A 14,236-nucleotide genomic window follows, 5' to 3' on the forward strand; every position below is an offset into this window, starting at 1 on the left:
ATTTATAGCATCCGGTATTTCTTTTAAGTTAACATAACAACGAAATTGGCTATTGCCAAATCCGCATCTTCACTAACATGCACCGCATGTGCAATACGCTCAAGCTCTTCGATCCACGCGGGCCACAATACACGTGGCATAACATAAGAAGGGGTGCGCATATCACACCCTGAGCACGTTAGCTATTTACCCTTCTATAATCTGTCACCCTGTTCTTCACCTATGGTGGATTTACTCATTAATAATTATAAATATTCTCCCTTTTCCCCAAAAATAAAATAAATTAATGCGACAAAATAAATAATTAAAAATTAAATGCACCCACTCCTATAATTCACCTATATAAATATAATTTCAGTTGTTATCAAAATCCCCAAATTGGCTAATTGATTGCTCTGTCCTCTTGTACTGTACCAGCTAAAGCTTCAATCTTTTTCAGGTTCATTACAATTTGTGTGTGTGTATATGTTTTTGTGATTCATTTTCTTAAAGGGTCATGTAAAGTCTATTACTTTGTTTGTTTTAATTATTGCAAGATCTTTTTTTTATAGCCACTTTATTCATTTCTTGAATCTTGATTTGGATATATTTATCATTGTATATTGTCCATTATTTGAGCTTCACATGTCTTGATTTTTGTGTAAATCTCAAATCTTGCTTTTGTGTTTATTTGTGTGTTGTGTGTGTGGTGTCTATGCATGTGAATGTGCACAAAGGTAGCATTTTGATTCAAGAAGATTGATGTAGAGAATTTTTGCCAGGTTCATTATGATGTGAGTATAATTGTTGGTGTGTTTTTGTATTTATTGGATGGTAAAGATTTGATCTTGATGGTTTATTTGTTTTAATTGTTGAATTTAGATTTTGGAGCTTGTGATTGAGGGTTGAGTTAGGATGGATCCAGTGAGAAAAAGGACCAAAGACTTGTCGAAATCGGTGGATTCAGCTCACCTTGCTCCATTTCCTGATGAGGTTCTTGAGAAAGTTCTTTCTCTAGTGAAATCTCACAAGGATAGGAGTTCAGTTTCATTAGTATGCAAAGATTGGTACAATGCTGATAGGTGGAGTAGGAGTAAGATCTTTATTGGAAATTGCTACTCGGTCTCACCGGAGATCGTGGCCAGGAGATTTCCAAATATAAGGAGTGTTACTTTGAAGGGGAAGCCGCGGTTTTCAGATTTCAATTTGGTGCCTCAGAATTGGGGTGCTGATATTCATTCATGGCTCGTTGTGTTTGCTCAAGTTTACCCTTTTCTGGAGGAGTTGAGGTTGAAAAGGATGGTTGTTAGTGATGAAAGTCTGGAATTTTTAGCAAATTCATTTCCAGGGTTCAAAGTCTTGTCTCTCTTGAGCTGTGATGGTTTTAGTACAGATGGTCTTAAAGCTATTGCTACTCATTGCAAGTAAGTTTTATATCCATTTTTGATATTTATAGAAATAAGTCCTGTTATTGCATCTTGATTTAGGGATGCTATCCTGTTTCGTTGACTTGATCCATAAGGTTTTGCTGTAATTGTTCAAATTAAGATTGATTCACCTTGGGTTACTTCTGTTGCTGAACATGAGGTTTCATATAGCTGAACTGTTAGGCATGGATATCTTTTTGTGGAATGTGATAAAATTGGAATAGCTCATAACTGTTACAGTGCTTTACTTTAAAACCGAATCTGTTCTGCTTTGGATAAATTGAACTATTTAAAATTTTTAAAGCGTGGGAAATCACTAATGTTCATGTGCATGCATTTAGATGGAAGAGTTGCTAAAGTTTGGTTCTTGATAAAGTTGCCCATTGGTGTGTGGTTGAAAAATGAATGAGGTGGTTTGTTGGTTATCGGGTTGGGGAACTGATTTTTGTCTTCTTGGCTTCCTTAAGCAATAATTGAAATATTTTTGCTTTATGATAAAAGAAAAAAAAATGTGATGTGATGTTTGACCTGTTAGAGCATTTAATGGATGGCATGTTCTTGAATCTTTATGTCATGTTCTTACTAAAGTATCTTCCTATATTATCTTGTTAATTTGAGGTACTACTCATATGGCCACTTCCTCTACCCGTCTTTGACACTCCATCTGCTCATGTCCTCATCACATATATTTCAAGAATATAACATTATAGGTTAAGTATCAACGATTGAGTTGTTAAGAATTCATGCCATATCATCTTAAATATTTGAAATTACACGTGCATATCTCATTGGAATAAACAAAAAAGATAAACATCACTAATAGAAATGAGGGATGTGCAATTATATATTCTCCTTGGTATCTGCTTTGCCTTAAGCTCCATTATTCTCCTGTCATTAATCAGAAGAAAGGAGACTGGATTCTGAGTAAAAATATGACTGGCCTAACCAGAATAAGAACTAGTATGCAACTCCTAGTAACTAGAAATAAACTACATAAATGATCAAAGGTTATTACTAATTATTGATACCAGGATATATTTCTCTTGAAACAAGGTACAGTAATATTATTCTGTGAAGTCTTTTAACGAAAAGAGAACATTGAAATTTCTCGTGCACAAGTTCCCTGTTAGATTCTGCTTCCTCCATGTTAAGAAAGAGAAAAGTGTGGATAAAGTAAGCCTTAGGATCTATCAGTCTGGCATCAACTGTGTTTGCAGATCAGATAGCTTAAGCAACTCAACATTCACTCTACTGAGAAGTACGTCTGGATTCTCGTATACTGTATCCAGTCTCCTAGGTCATATATGTAGCACATCTCCATTTTCTAACTCTGCAAACATCTGGAATATGATATATTGCCCTTACTATTTTCACTTGTCAGCTGACTTTTTGCAACATTAGAAACATCATGGTCTTCTAAATCATGCTACATGCATATTGTTTCCCACTTAGCCATATGGCTCATATATTATAGACTCTTCGCGTGTTTTGAGTTTATGTAAATGAATAGGACTAGATGCGGACAGAATACTCGAACAATTTGTTTTGTGGGTGTTATAGAAGCTGGAATATTGGACTTGAAAGAATCTAGTTAACTTTGGAGCTATCCTCAAATTAATTTTAGTTACATTTTGCAAAGGAAAAAAAATCTGTATGCTTTCTTGAAATTTTGGTTTCCCTCTTAGGGGTGGCAAAATTCGACATTATTCAAAACCTAACATGAGCCCGACTCGAAAAAGTATGATTAGGGTCAGGATTTTTATATTTCTGGTCAGGTTTGGGTATGGTAAATTTTTACCCGGAAAACTCCAGCCCGGTTCAAGTTGACCCAAAGTACCCGAACCCAACCCCCTAAATTTTTATATATATTGTATTATGTACGATATACGATATATAAATTTACATTACACAATTACATACTTGTGATATTTTTATAAGCATCTAAAATATATTATTCACATATAAATCACAATTTAATTATATTTTTTTAAATATATTATAATAAATATAATTAAATATAATAAAAACAATTATTTTAAATAAATTTTAGGTCACAATGGGTCATTTTCAGGATGGTAGAGAACAAATTGGGTTTGGATTGAAATTTTCAACCATTTTTGGTTTGGGTCGGGTTGATCCAAAAACAAGGCCGGGTAAAATAACCCACCTGACCCATTACTCGAATTTCCACCCCTGCCCATAATCGTATTTGGGTTTACGGTCCCGATTTGATATATCCCTTTATTTAAAAATACTGTGCTCCTGAATCTACCTATTATTACTTCTCCCACCTATATATAATTTTCTTTATAAGCTAATTAACATGGATTACTTAATATGTGACTTGTGTCAACTTATATTTATTTAAATAATAATTTACTTTATAGATACTCGCTGATAGACAACTACCACCCATTTGATGATTCCTTGTGTTTCCTGTACAAAGTTAAGTAATTTTGACCATTATAACTAGAGCAACCACTCAAAATCCTCAAGCTGTAGATCTGTGTCTCCTTTATCTCCAGTCAAAAATATGGATCTCTGCTGTTAGCTTCACAGATCAGCAATTACTGACTTGGCAGATAGGACGTTGTGCTATATATTTGCTCATTATATTTACATTGACCGGTGTTCTTTACTCTTTCAAGGTTTGTCTTGTGTAGCCACTTAAAAATTGGAACTTATAGGGTTCAATTTTTCAGGAACTTGACTGAGCTCGACATACAAGAAAATGGCATAGATGATCTCGGTGGGGGTTGGTTAAGTTGCTTTCCTGAGACCTTTGTGTCTCTAGAAGTGCTGAATTTTGCCAGCTTGAACAGTGATGTCACATTTGATGCTCTTGAAAGGTTAGTTAGCAGGTGCAAAGCATTAAGGGTTTTAAAGGTTAATAAACATATTTCCTTGGAACAAATACAAAAGTTACTGCTAAGGGCACCCCAGCTGATGGAGGTTGGTACTGGTTCATTTCAACAAGAGCTTGTTCCCCGTCAGTTTGCAGAACTTGAAACTGCATTCGGTAGCTGCAAAAATTTACATACACTCTCAGGTTTGTGGGAAGCTTCTTCGGTCTATTTACCAGTCATATACCCTGCCTGTGCCAATCTTACATATCTGAATTTGAGCTATGCAACTCTGCAAAGTGATGAACTTTCCAAGCTTCTACCTAATTGCTCGAATCTACGGCGTCTTTGGGTAAGAAACTTCTGCAGTTTTACTTTCCCTTGCCACAATGTCTCTTCAATATGTTTACTTTTTTGGTTTGGTTAACATTAGATATAGACAAAAAAGACCAATGGTATTGATGGTGCAGTAATATGCTATGTTGTAACAAGAAAACAAGCTTTGGATCATATAATCCAAAGTGTACTTGTCCAATATGTTCTTAAAGATAGTTTGTGAGATTTGATGATCTGTTACATTTGAGATAAAATAGTTAAATAGTCGATGAAATGGAAAATACCTCGATAATTGATTATAGCTCCACGTAATACATTGAAGTCTGACTAGAATACTTCTGTACAGGTTCTCGACACAGTGGAAGATAAGGGGCTAGAAGCTGTTGGGTCTAGCTGTCCCTTACTCGAGGAATTGCGAGTTTTTCCTGCAGATCCATTTGATCAGGATATGGTCCATGGGGTGACCGAGTCGGGGTTTGTGGCTGTATCTTCTGGATGTCGCAAACTTCACTATGTCCTATATTTCTGCAGGCAGATGACTAATGCTGCAGTTGCAACTATAGTCAAGAATTGTCCTGATTTTACTCATTTCCGTCTTTGCATAATGAATCCAGGCCAGGCAGATTACCTGACCAATGATCCGATGGATGAGGCATTTGGTGCGGTGGTCAAGACCTGTACTAAACTCCAGAGGCTTGCCGTTTCAGGCCTACTAACTGACAAAACCTTTGAGTATATTGGGAAGTATGCTAAAAACCTAGAAACCCTTTCCGTGGCGTTTGCTGGGAGCAGTGACAGGGGAATGCAATCTGTGATGGAGGGTTGCCCAAAGCTAAGGAAGCTAGAGATTAGAGATTGCCCATTCGGAAATGAAGCTTTGCTTTCCGGGTTAGATAAGTACGAATCAATGCGGTCTCTCTGGATGTCAGCGTGTAACTTGACAATGAATGGTTGCAGACAACTTGCAAAGAACATGCCGAGGTTGAATGTTGAAGTTATTAAGGATGAAGAAAGTGATGACAGCGAAGCTGATAAAGTTTATGTCTATCGATCAGTGGTAGGGCCTCGAAGAGATGCACCTCCTTTTGTTCTCACCCTCTGAACCTAAAATGAATTTTGGGTGAGTCTTTCTGTAACACATACTTGGTCTCTCGGGTATCTACAAATCTAGCAATAACATATTAGAAGGGCAGTGGAGAGTTATCAACTTCTCATGGCTTGTAAATAAGTTCATGAGCTAATATGGTATTTGATTGTCTAGACAAGGGAACCTGATGGCTTTACTTCGGCATGTTTGTCTTTTTATGACAATTTCTGCGACCTACTTTCTCTAGAAACCCTAGATGTAACACCATGGTCAAGTTGCTATATCAGCACTCTGTTGAACTCTTAGCTGTCCTATCATATCTTGGACATTGTTTGTGATTTATTTTCAGGAAATAATAATGAAGAAAAAGAAGCTAGCTGAATGGTTGAACTCTGGATTTTCCCAAGTGAAAGAAGCTGGCTTTGCTATATGCTACATGTAAGAAAATACTGATACATTATATTGTAACAGCTTATTGATGTGTACTTTCTTCGAATATTTATGAAAGTGTGTAGAAGTTTACACTGATACAATTTGTGGAGTCGTTGCTTATGCTCTATAGTTGTTCAAGCATTTACATTCGCTGCTTGCTTGCTTGTGTATGAATAATGATTAGCGAACATCCTTATTCAGTGAAGCTCTTTTATATTTGTTGATTAAATTTGGCTCCAGCCTCCGGGCAATTTTCTTTTTAACATACAAGCTTATAGCTTTGGTGCGGATGTTATGTGATATATCTTTGTTAGTGGCAAATGTTGAAGGAAACTGTGACTGCTTAAGAGCGGTCAAGAGTTAAACAGAATACAAATATGAACAATTTATAACACTGTTCTATTTTAACAATATATTGAATATCAATATATCATGGGAGACTTGGAGTGGTGATATTTATTTTTGTCCTATAATATAACTATAATTTATATAGCACAATATCTTGCTTTCGCAAAAAACTAAAAATCATTAATGATGTTCAACGTCTAGTACAATCTTATAGCTTGTTTAAATATACAAAAAATAAATAGACGGAGATATAATGCTATCACGTCAAAAAGTGAAATAGTGGGGTTCTTGGTGCAAAGTTAGCTTGAAAAATTATATTTGTGATTGAAAGAGTGAGATACTTGGAGAATGTTAAATTTGAAATAAGATATAACACAAATCATTAGAGACATGTCATTTGTTTAGCATAAAAAATCACTATCATCGAAGATATATTGTTAGTTTAATATCAAAATTAACTTTTTAATGTTAAATTATAGTAATAACTCTTTTTATTTTAGTACATTTATTGAACTTGCTCTAAGATCTTAGTGGCGTTCTTATGCATGTCTGAGACCCGAGACCAGTTGAAAGCATTGATAAGACTGTAGTGGGTTCGCAGTAAATTGAGTGGAATGACGTCTTTCAGAAGCGACATGTCATATAAGGATTTTTTTTTTTCTTTAATTTTTTTAGCTTCTTTTTAAGCAGGTTTTTACTTGATCATTTGCATATCTATAAAATAACATGAAATGTTTTTCAGTACTGACTCAGAAATGTTTTAATTACTTAATTAGAATGTTTGAGTAGGCATTTTTTTGCATCACATTCAGTACTCTGCATCTACTCTTATTGCAAGCACAACCCCTAAGAAATTTGCCGTGCACTAGTAAAATTCTAGAGAAATAAGAAAAGAGGAGACTGATTGACAAACATGGTAGATTTGACTAAATATACAACTATAAAACTGGTTTCAAAGTCAAGAAGTTGCTGCCAAGGGCTGGGGATATTTTACGTGGTGCTTGGTGTGCTGCTATTAGCCTAAATGATGTGCCCATCACACGGTTTAGTAAATATTACAGCAGTTAGAGCATCTCCAACCATCTAAAACCCTTGGCTTAAAAGTGAGGTGGCATACCTAAAATAAAAAAATTTAGCCAACAGCTCCAAAAACCCAACTCCAACCATGCTCAGCTGTTGTCTATAAATTTAGCCAACTTCCTATGGATGGCTAAATTTGTCGAACCTCTACAGGTCTGTAAGAAAATCTGTAGAAAGATTGTACATCATTTATTACCATATTGAACTGATATATTCTATTTTAACAATTTAAAATATTAATAACATACTATTTTTAAATTATAGCCAACCAATATAGCCAGTACCATTGAAACAAAATGTCTTACAGGTTCAGCAAATTTTACATAATGTCTTACAGGTCCAATTTAGCCAACGATTATAGCCAACACCGTTGGAGATGCTCTTAGGAAGCTGTCATTAATTTCATTAACAAATATGCAAATATTTAAAAAATTATAACAATTATTTGTTTTTTATGACAACATGTATTTTTGAAAGCACAACAATTCAAATATATTCTATTTTTTTACTGAACTGTTTTACTATTTCACTTTTTATTTTCTATCTTTTTCACCAAATTGTTGTTACAAATTTTATGCAGGCAGTCTGACAGTCTGGCTTATAATAAATGAATTAAGCCGAGGACATGCAAACCTCGAAAAAGGTACAGCATATAATCATATTCCTTCCGTTTCAAAATACATGTCCACTTTAGAAAAAAAAATTTGTTTCAAAATACTTGTCCACTTCATCTTTCAATGTAAATTTATATTTCCAAAATCAACTCTCCTTCACATATTTCAAATTTATATTTCCAAGATCAACCATACACCACATATTAGGTTCAATTAATGATTTAATGCACCTCTTTTTTCTCAAAATTCACTTTTCTTAAACTATATGATTTTTTGAAAGTGGACATGTAAATTGAAACGGAGGGAGTATTATTTTGTATTTGCATAGAAGAGTGAAGGATATGGACTTTATGGAGTCGAGGTGGTGAACCCCCTGCTGCTTCAGCTAGAATGGATGATTGTCTGTGTCACGAGAATGGTCCATCCTGTGTGTGTTTAGCCTACAAGGTATGGGTCACATTCAAGATAACATTACTACACACGACTCACAGTCACAGGACCATCCGATACTTAGCTGTGCCTGCGCACACAGCTAAATCTCTATTTAATTTTATAGTTCAACTGTATTAGAGTAACTAATAACTAAATTTTCTATTTCATTTTTAAAGTTTTGTTTTCTAGTCCTTCAATTTCATTTGTCGGTCATACTAGTTATGAAAAAGTCACAGTTCATGGATAAGGATAACTAATATTGTTTTAAAAAATTAAAATAACATGTGATCACAGATGTTGCAAGAGTCAAGAATCGGAACTTATCTGTTAACCTATCAGTTCAAAATTTATTTAAAAAATTTTGTATTTTTTTTGATAAATCGAGAATTTTTAATTAAATAGGATATAATCACTAAATCAGTGAAATATTTTTCAAAAATTGATCGAGAATTAATTAAAAATTTCTAAATTACAGTCTTCAATTCGAAATTGTGTTCCCCAAACAAAACATTCGACTTGATCAAAGAAAATTTTAAAAAATCCAAACTAATAAACCCAAATGCAAGGACAATTTGGATAACCTAATTCAACTTCTATTTTTTTCCTGATTTTAGCAAAAGTTGATGCAACTTTACCCTGTGGGAAACAGTTAAGAACAACTGAACAAGTCAAGAGGTTGAATTTGCAGTCTGTACTTTGGCATTTATTCTGTAAATTTTTCTCAGACAAGTTATACTTTTATTTTCATACCCTTTTGTCACCCTTTTAATGGTCAGCATGCAAGGTCAGTTTCGTAAAATCACACAACCTATCTTCCAGTAGTTTCATACATAAATTCAGTTACACTTATTACACAGGTAAATACAAGACAAATCTTCCATTCATGATAAGAAAATCATTGCCTTGTTTCCTCTCGTAAATCATCATATTTCTCATCAAAATTCATCATAAATTTCCCAACCCAACTCACCGGAAAATGGGTTTTAATTCTTAAACAGCCAAATGGGTGAGCAAAGTTCACCGGAATTGTCATCACTACCTGCCGGAAAATCAAGACTCCGGCAAGCTATTGAGCTTTCATCAACAATCATTTCACTATCTTATTCTATCAAAGTGTTTACCGTTAAATGGCAGATGATAAGAAACAAGCTGCAAGACCTTCTCTCCGGCCTCATCGATATTGAAAACCGTGATTCCGGCAACACATCTTCACTCTCCGGCGAGTATATTCAGGCAATTATAGACACACTTTGTGTATGTAATGAATTTGGGAATAAATGCATTGAGTTGAAGTTTAGTGGGAAGCTTCTAATGCAAAGTGATCTTTCTATACTTGTCTCTCGAATAGATGATCATATCAAATGCTTATCTGAGATATATATAGTTGGGCTTCTTAATCATAGTAATGCTATTGTTGTGCAAAAGCCAGGAGCTTTGGCTTCTCGAGATGATATGAAGTTCTTTGTTAATGATTTATTATCAAGGCTTAAAATTGGAGATACCCATATGAAGAAACAAGCTTTAGTAGCTCTTAATGATGTGATTCAAGAAGATGACAAGTATGTGAAGATTTGTGTGGAGACTGAAGGGATTGTCTCAATTTTGGTGAATTTTCTTGATTCAGAAGTGATTGAAATTCAGGAAGAGGCTGCAAAAGGGGTGTGTTTGATTTCTCAAGTTGATGTTTATAGAGGTGTTTTAGCTGGTGCAGGGATAATTGCACCTTTGATTAGGGTTTTGGAGAGTGGGAGTGGGGCTGGGAAAGAATGTGCTGCAAGGTGTTTGATGAAGGTTACTGAGAATTCGGATAATTCGTGGTCGGTTTCGGCTCATGGTGGAGTGAGTGTGTTGATGAAGATTGTTAAGAGTGTTGATGGTTGTTGTGGTGAATTGGTTGGTTTGGCTTGTAGGGTGCTGAAAAATCTTGCTGGTGTTGAAGAGATAAATAAGTTTATGGTTGAAGAAGGCGCGATTGTTGTTTTTCTTGGGTTGCTGAAGTCTAAAGATGAAACTGTACTACTGAGTTCGATGGATTATCTTGAAACTATGGCATCTACAGATAAAATGAATCGGGATTTGATTCTTAATGAAGGCGGGATTTCTGTTCTAGTTCATGTTTTGGACCCTAAGTTGTCAGTTTCATCCAAGGCACGGGAAATGGCCTTTAGAGGAATAAAGACATTATGTTTAAAATCAGAAAGTTCGTTAAACGTTGTGATGAATTCTGGATTTATGGATCATGTGCTTTATTTTCTTCGTTATGGGGAGGTTTCTATACAAGAATTGGCGTTAAAGGCATCATTTTGGCTATGCAAAACCTCAGAAGAGGCACAAAAAGCCATGGGTGATGCAGGGTTTATGCCAGAGCTTGTCAAGTTTCTTGATGCAAAGTCTTATGAGGTCTGCGAAATGGCAGCGGAGACACTCTCTGTCATGGTATCAGTGCCCAGGAATCGCAAGAGATTCGTGCAAAACCCACAAAACGTTGGTCTGATTGTGCAGTTACTTGATCAAGACGAGCCCAATTTAGGCGACAGCAAGTTGTTGCTCACGATTCTAACATTCCTAGTAAGCTCAAACACTGGAAGAAGAAGCATTGTAAATTCCGGGCACCTCAGAAACATAGAAAAACTTGCAGCAGCAGAAGTATCAGATGCAAAGAAGATAGTTAGGAGGTTATCCTCAAATAAATTCACCAGCATATTTAGTGGAATCTGGCATTCTTGAATGTAATATCAATTTTCTCAGCCTTCACTCTTGTGTATTTAGTATGTCATTATTACAAAAACTCTTTTGTTAATCAAGATTATGAGAAAATGATATCTACTGATATATAGTTAAATGGGTTGGAAGGTAATGCACATGGGATATAGTTGGATGGTTGCCTGGCATGTGGTAGAGTAACCATCAACTTATTGTTTGTTGTAACTTTTGTTGTTGTGTACAATGAATAGTCCAAATGAGAGAAACCTGTTACAAATCTTCCTGTGAAAGGAGAGTGATAGATATGGCATATAACGCTGCTCCTACAAATTGCCTGTCTTTTAACTCTTCTTATGTTGTCTCAATTCTGATGGTACCAACTTAAGAGTACAACTTTTGCTGATGAATAATTGAGTCAGTTGTCACCATGGTGTGTCATGAGGTGTCTTAATTAACAGGGTCACCTTATCTTTGTTCAGATGCCCTTTTTTAAAGGTGTAAAATGAAAGAATCGTATATATAGACTTTGTAAAAAAGAAATGGGTGTTGATCCGTCCGCGGTCATGGACGCCCAAGTCTCTCTCAAAAAGCTTGGATTAATGAGCGCGGATGGGACTCGCTGCATGCACACAAAAAGATAAGAATTAATGTTTTCTGCTATTAAAAAAAAAGCGGATAAAAGCCTATAGTTTGTTACAACAGTCGATTGACAAGGATCCGAACCCTGCTAATATAATTGGTTGAGATGTAAGTTGCAGCATATAACTGAACCTCCTGGGTTTGCACATTATGTTCAGTTGTTCACCCATTCAACATTCAATTGTGTATATTTTAACATACATATCAAAGTAGTATTGTTCAAGAGTACAAGCCTTTTAATTTTGACTTGTGTGACTTAGCTTTCTGGAAAGGGAGGGGAGCCCATAAGGAAAAGAATATTTTACTCAAATTGCTTGCAGAAAAGGTTTTCTCAATTTTCCTTGTTTTTCTATGTCACCTAATGGTTATTTAATTGCCCACATGAATGGATACCAGTGAGATATCATATATGCACCAGCTGCTGCACTAACATTTCGTGTAGGCTAAACATTACATTGTTTAAACGAATCACTTAGAGCAAATAACATATTTAAACAGCCAGTCGTAATCAGTTTCTAGTATAACTGATGTAAAATCTATTTCTCGTGTAGTTGATGCAGAATTTATAAGATGTAATTTGATGTTTAATATAAGTGTCCGAATGCACCTAACGTTTTTTCATTATGGAATCAGTTGGTCAGTCATTCCTAATATACATTCATGTTATCTTGTTTAGCAGCAAAGATATTGCTAGTTGTCTAAAATCAGCTTTTGCTTACTTTTACTATGCAGTGCTCTTCTGTAGATTTATTTGTTATCGTGATGCACAAATGGAGCCTGAACCCTATAATTTGGTAGATATTTCATAATGACTTATCCTCCTAGTTGGCATGTTTCATCTCACAATGCATAAGGCAGAAAGGGAGGGCCATTTGCCCCGTTTCGATCTCCGTTCTATTCGGGTCGGGGAGTCAGAGATTTTATCTGAGTATAGAGTGAGAATCGGAGAAAAATTTATAAAAATTTTAGGGATTGGGACAACTTCTTAAAATTATATTAACAATATTAGCGAAATTTAGTTCAAAGCTATTCTCAAAGACTGCCGGCACTCAGAAATCTCTTTTTGGTTTAACATTAATATGTAATACAAATTAATGTCAATTTTATATTATTTAATTTAATTCTTTAAATTGCAGAAATGTACACCTGCATTCAAATTAAAAAGTCTTTGTACTCACCTGATATACTTACGAACATCAACCACAAAAATTATTTAAGTTTGTTCTCGATAGTCTCTGTAAAAAGCAAAAGAAAACAAAATATTTTCAAATATCACATTTCTTTTGGGTAATTTTTTTTTAACACGCACTTTCTCTATTCGACATGCTTATAAATTATAATAACGTGCTTGTCAAAAATAACGTGCTTGTCCTTTCAAAAAAAAAATAAAAAATAACGTGCTTGTCACGGTTAATGTAATATCTACATAATGGCAAAATTTTCAGTCAAGTGTGTCTGTTTCTGCAAGTAATTTTTCTCGATGTTACGGTGATAGTCCACGAAAATGTCGAAAATTTATCTTAAAAAGAAAGACTCGCCAGTACCAGATCAATTGTCGCATTGGGTTGACAGTTGCACATAGCGAATTATCGTGTCCTTTTCCTGTGATGTTTATTGCAATTTCTTGGTAATGCGCAAATTAAAACCAATCCGAGCTGTATCGGTTTGTATAATAGTTCATGGAAGTTTGGAAGCTAGTTCAGGGCCAGATCTTATGGTCTTATATAGCTGACTGTCTGCACAATTTGTTTCTATGAGTCGGATTATAAGTACTTCTTTGTCTGACAGAATTGCTTTGAAGGAAGATCTCTCAATATATATGGACAATCTGTTGTTATATTGGAAGTAATGTCTACAAATTTTTACATTCAATAATCAATATGCAGTAAAACTGCAAAAGAGACATTGGTTACTGGTGCATATTCCTCCTGCAACAATACAAATTAGGCCAATACATGTACGAATTATCATCACAGATTTAACAACTGCGGATAACAGTTCTGACAATTTTAGAACTTGTTTGAATAAATTGTAACTCGGTATTGCATAGAGAGTCCCACAAATCTATAATACAGAGCCAAATATAGAACCCGTTTGACTCAGGTTTATCACTTATGACTTAATGCGATTTATGTGGCTGAACGTTTAAAATGTCTGAGTAATTTTTACTTATTACTGATTTAAAAGTTATTAAAAATATAAAAATAAAAATAAGATTGATTTGTGGGTAAGTTATGACTTAATGGATAATTTTTATCAAGAAAATTTTTTATAAAATCAAGTCAGTGAAAAAGAAACTCAAACTAACTTTTGATT

At 34.8% G+C, this 14,236-nt stretch overlaps 2 protein-coding genes across 4 annotated transcripts; both read left to right on the forward strand.

Moving 5' to 3' along the window:
* Positions 1–279: 279 nt before the first annotated feature.
* Positions 280–6,333, forward strand: LOC108204539 (protein TRANSPORT INHIBITOR RESPONSE 1). 3 transcript variants are annotated; one of them, XM_064085929.1, is made up of 5 exons: positions 280–439; positions 862–1,403; positions 4,109–4,601; positions 4,932–5,705; positions 6,022–6,333. In XM_064085929.1, exons 2-4 carry the CDS (start codon positions 895–897, stop codon positions 5,685–5,687), a joined length of 1,758 nt encoding a protein of 585 aa, XP_063941999.1. In that variant the 5' UTR covers positions 280–439; positions 862–894; the 3' UTR covers positions 5,688–5,705; positions 6,022–6,333. The 3 variants fall into 3 exon arrangements, with proteins under 3 accessions (XP_063941999.1, XP_017229520.1, XP_017229521.1); XM_017374032.2 differs by adding an exon at positions 717–773 and having other exon boundaries at positions 320–439; positions 4,932–6,333; XM_017374031.2 differs by having other exon boundaries at positions 4,932–6,333.
* Positions 6,334–9,420: 3,087 nt separating this feature from the next.
* On the forward strand, positions 9,421–11,420 carry LOC108222862 (vacuolar protein 8). The gene has a single exon (XM_017396849.2). It carries the CDS (start codon positions 9,581–9,583, stop codon positions 11,303–11,305), a length of 1,725 nt encoding a protein of 574 aa, XP_017252338.1. The 5' UTR covers positions 9,421–9,580; the 3' UTR covers positions 11,306–11,420.
* The last annotated feature ends 2,816 nt before the right edge of the window (positions 11,421–14,236 follow it).

This window comes from Daucus carota, chromosome 1 (genome assembly GCF_001625215.2).
Source record: "Daucus carota subsp. sativus chromosome 1, DH1 v3.0, whole genome shotgun sequence".
NCBI lineage: Eukaryota > Viridiplantae > Streptophyta > Magnoliopsida > Apiales > Apiaceae > Daucus > Daucus carota.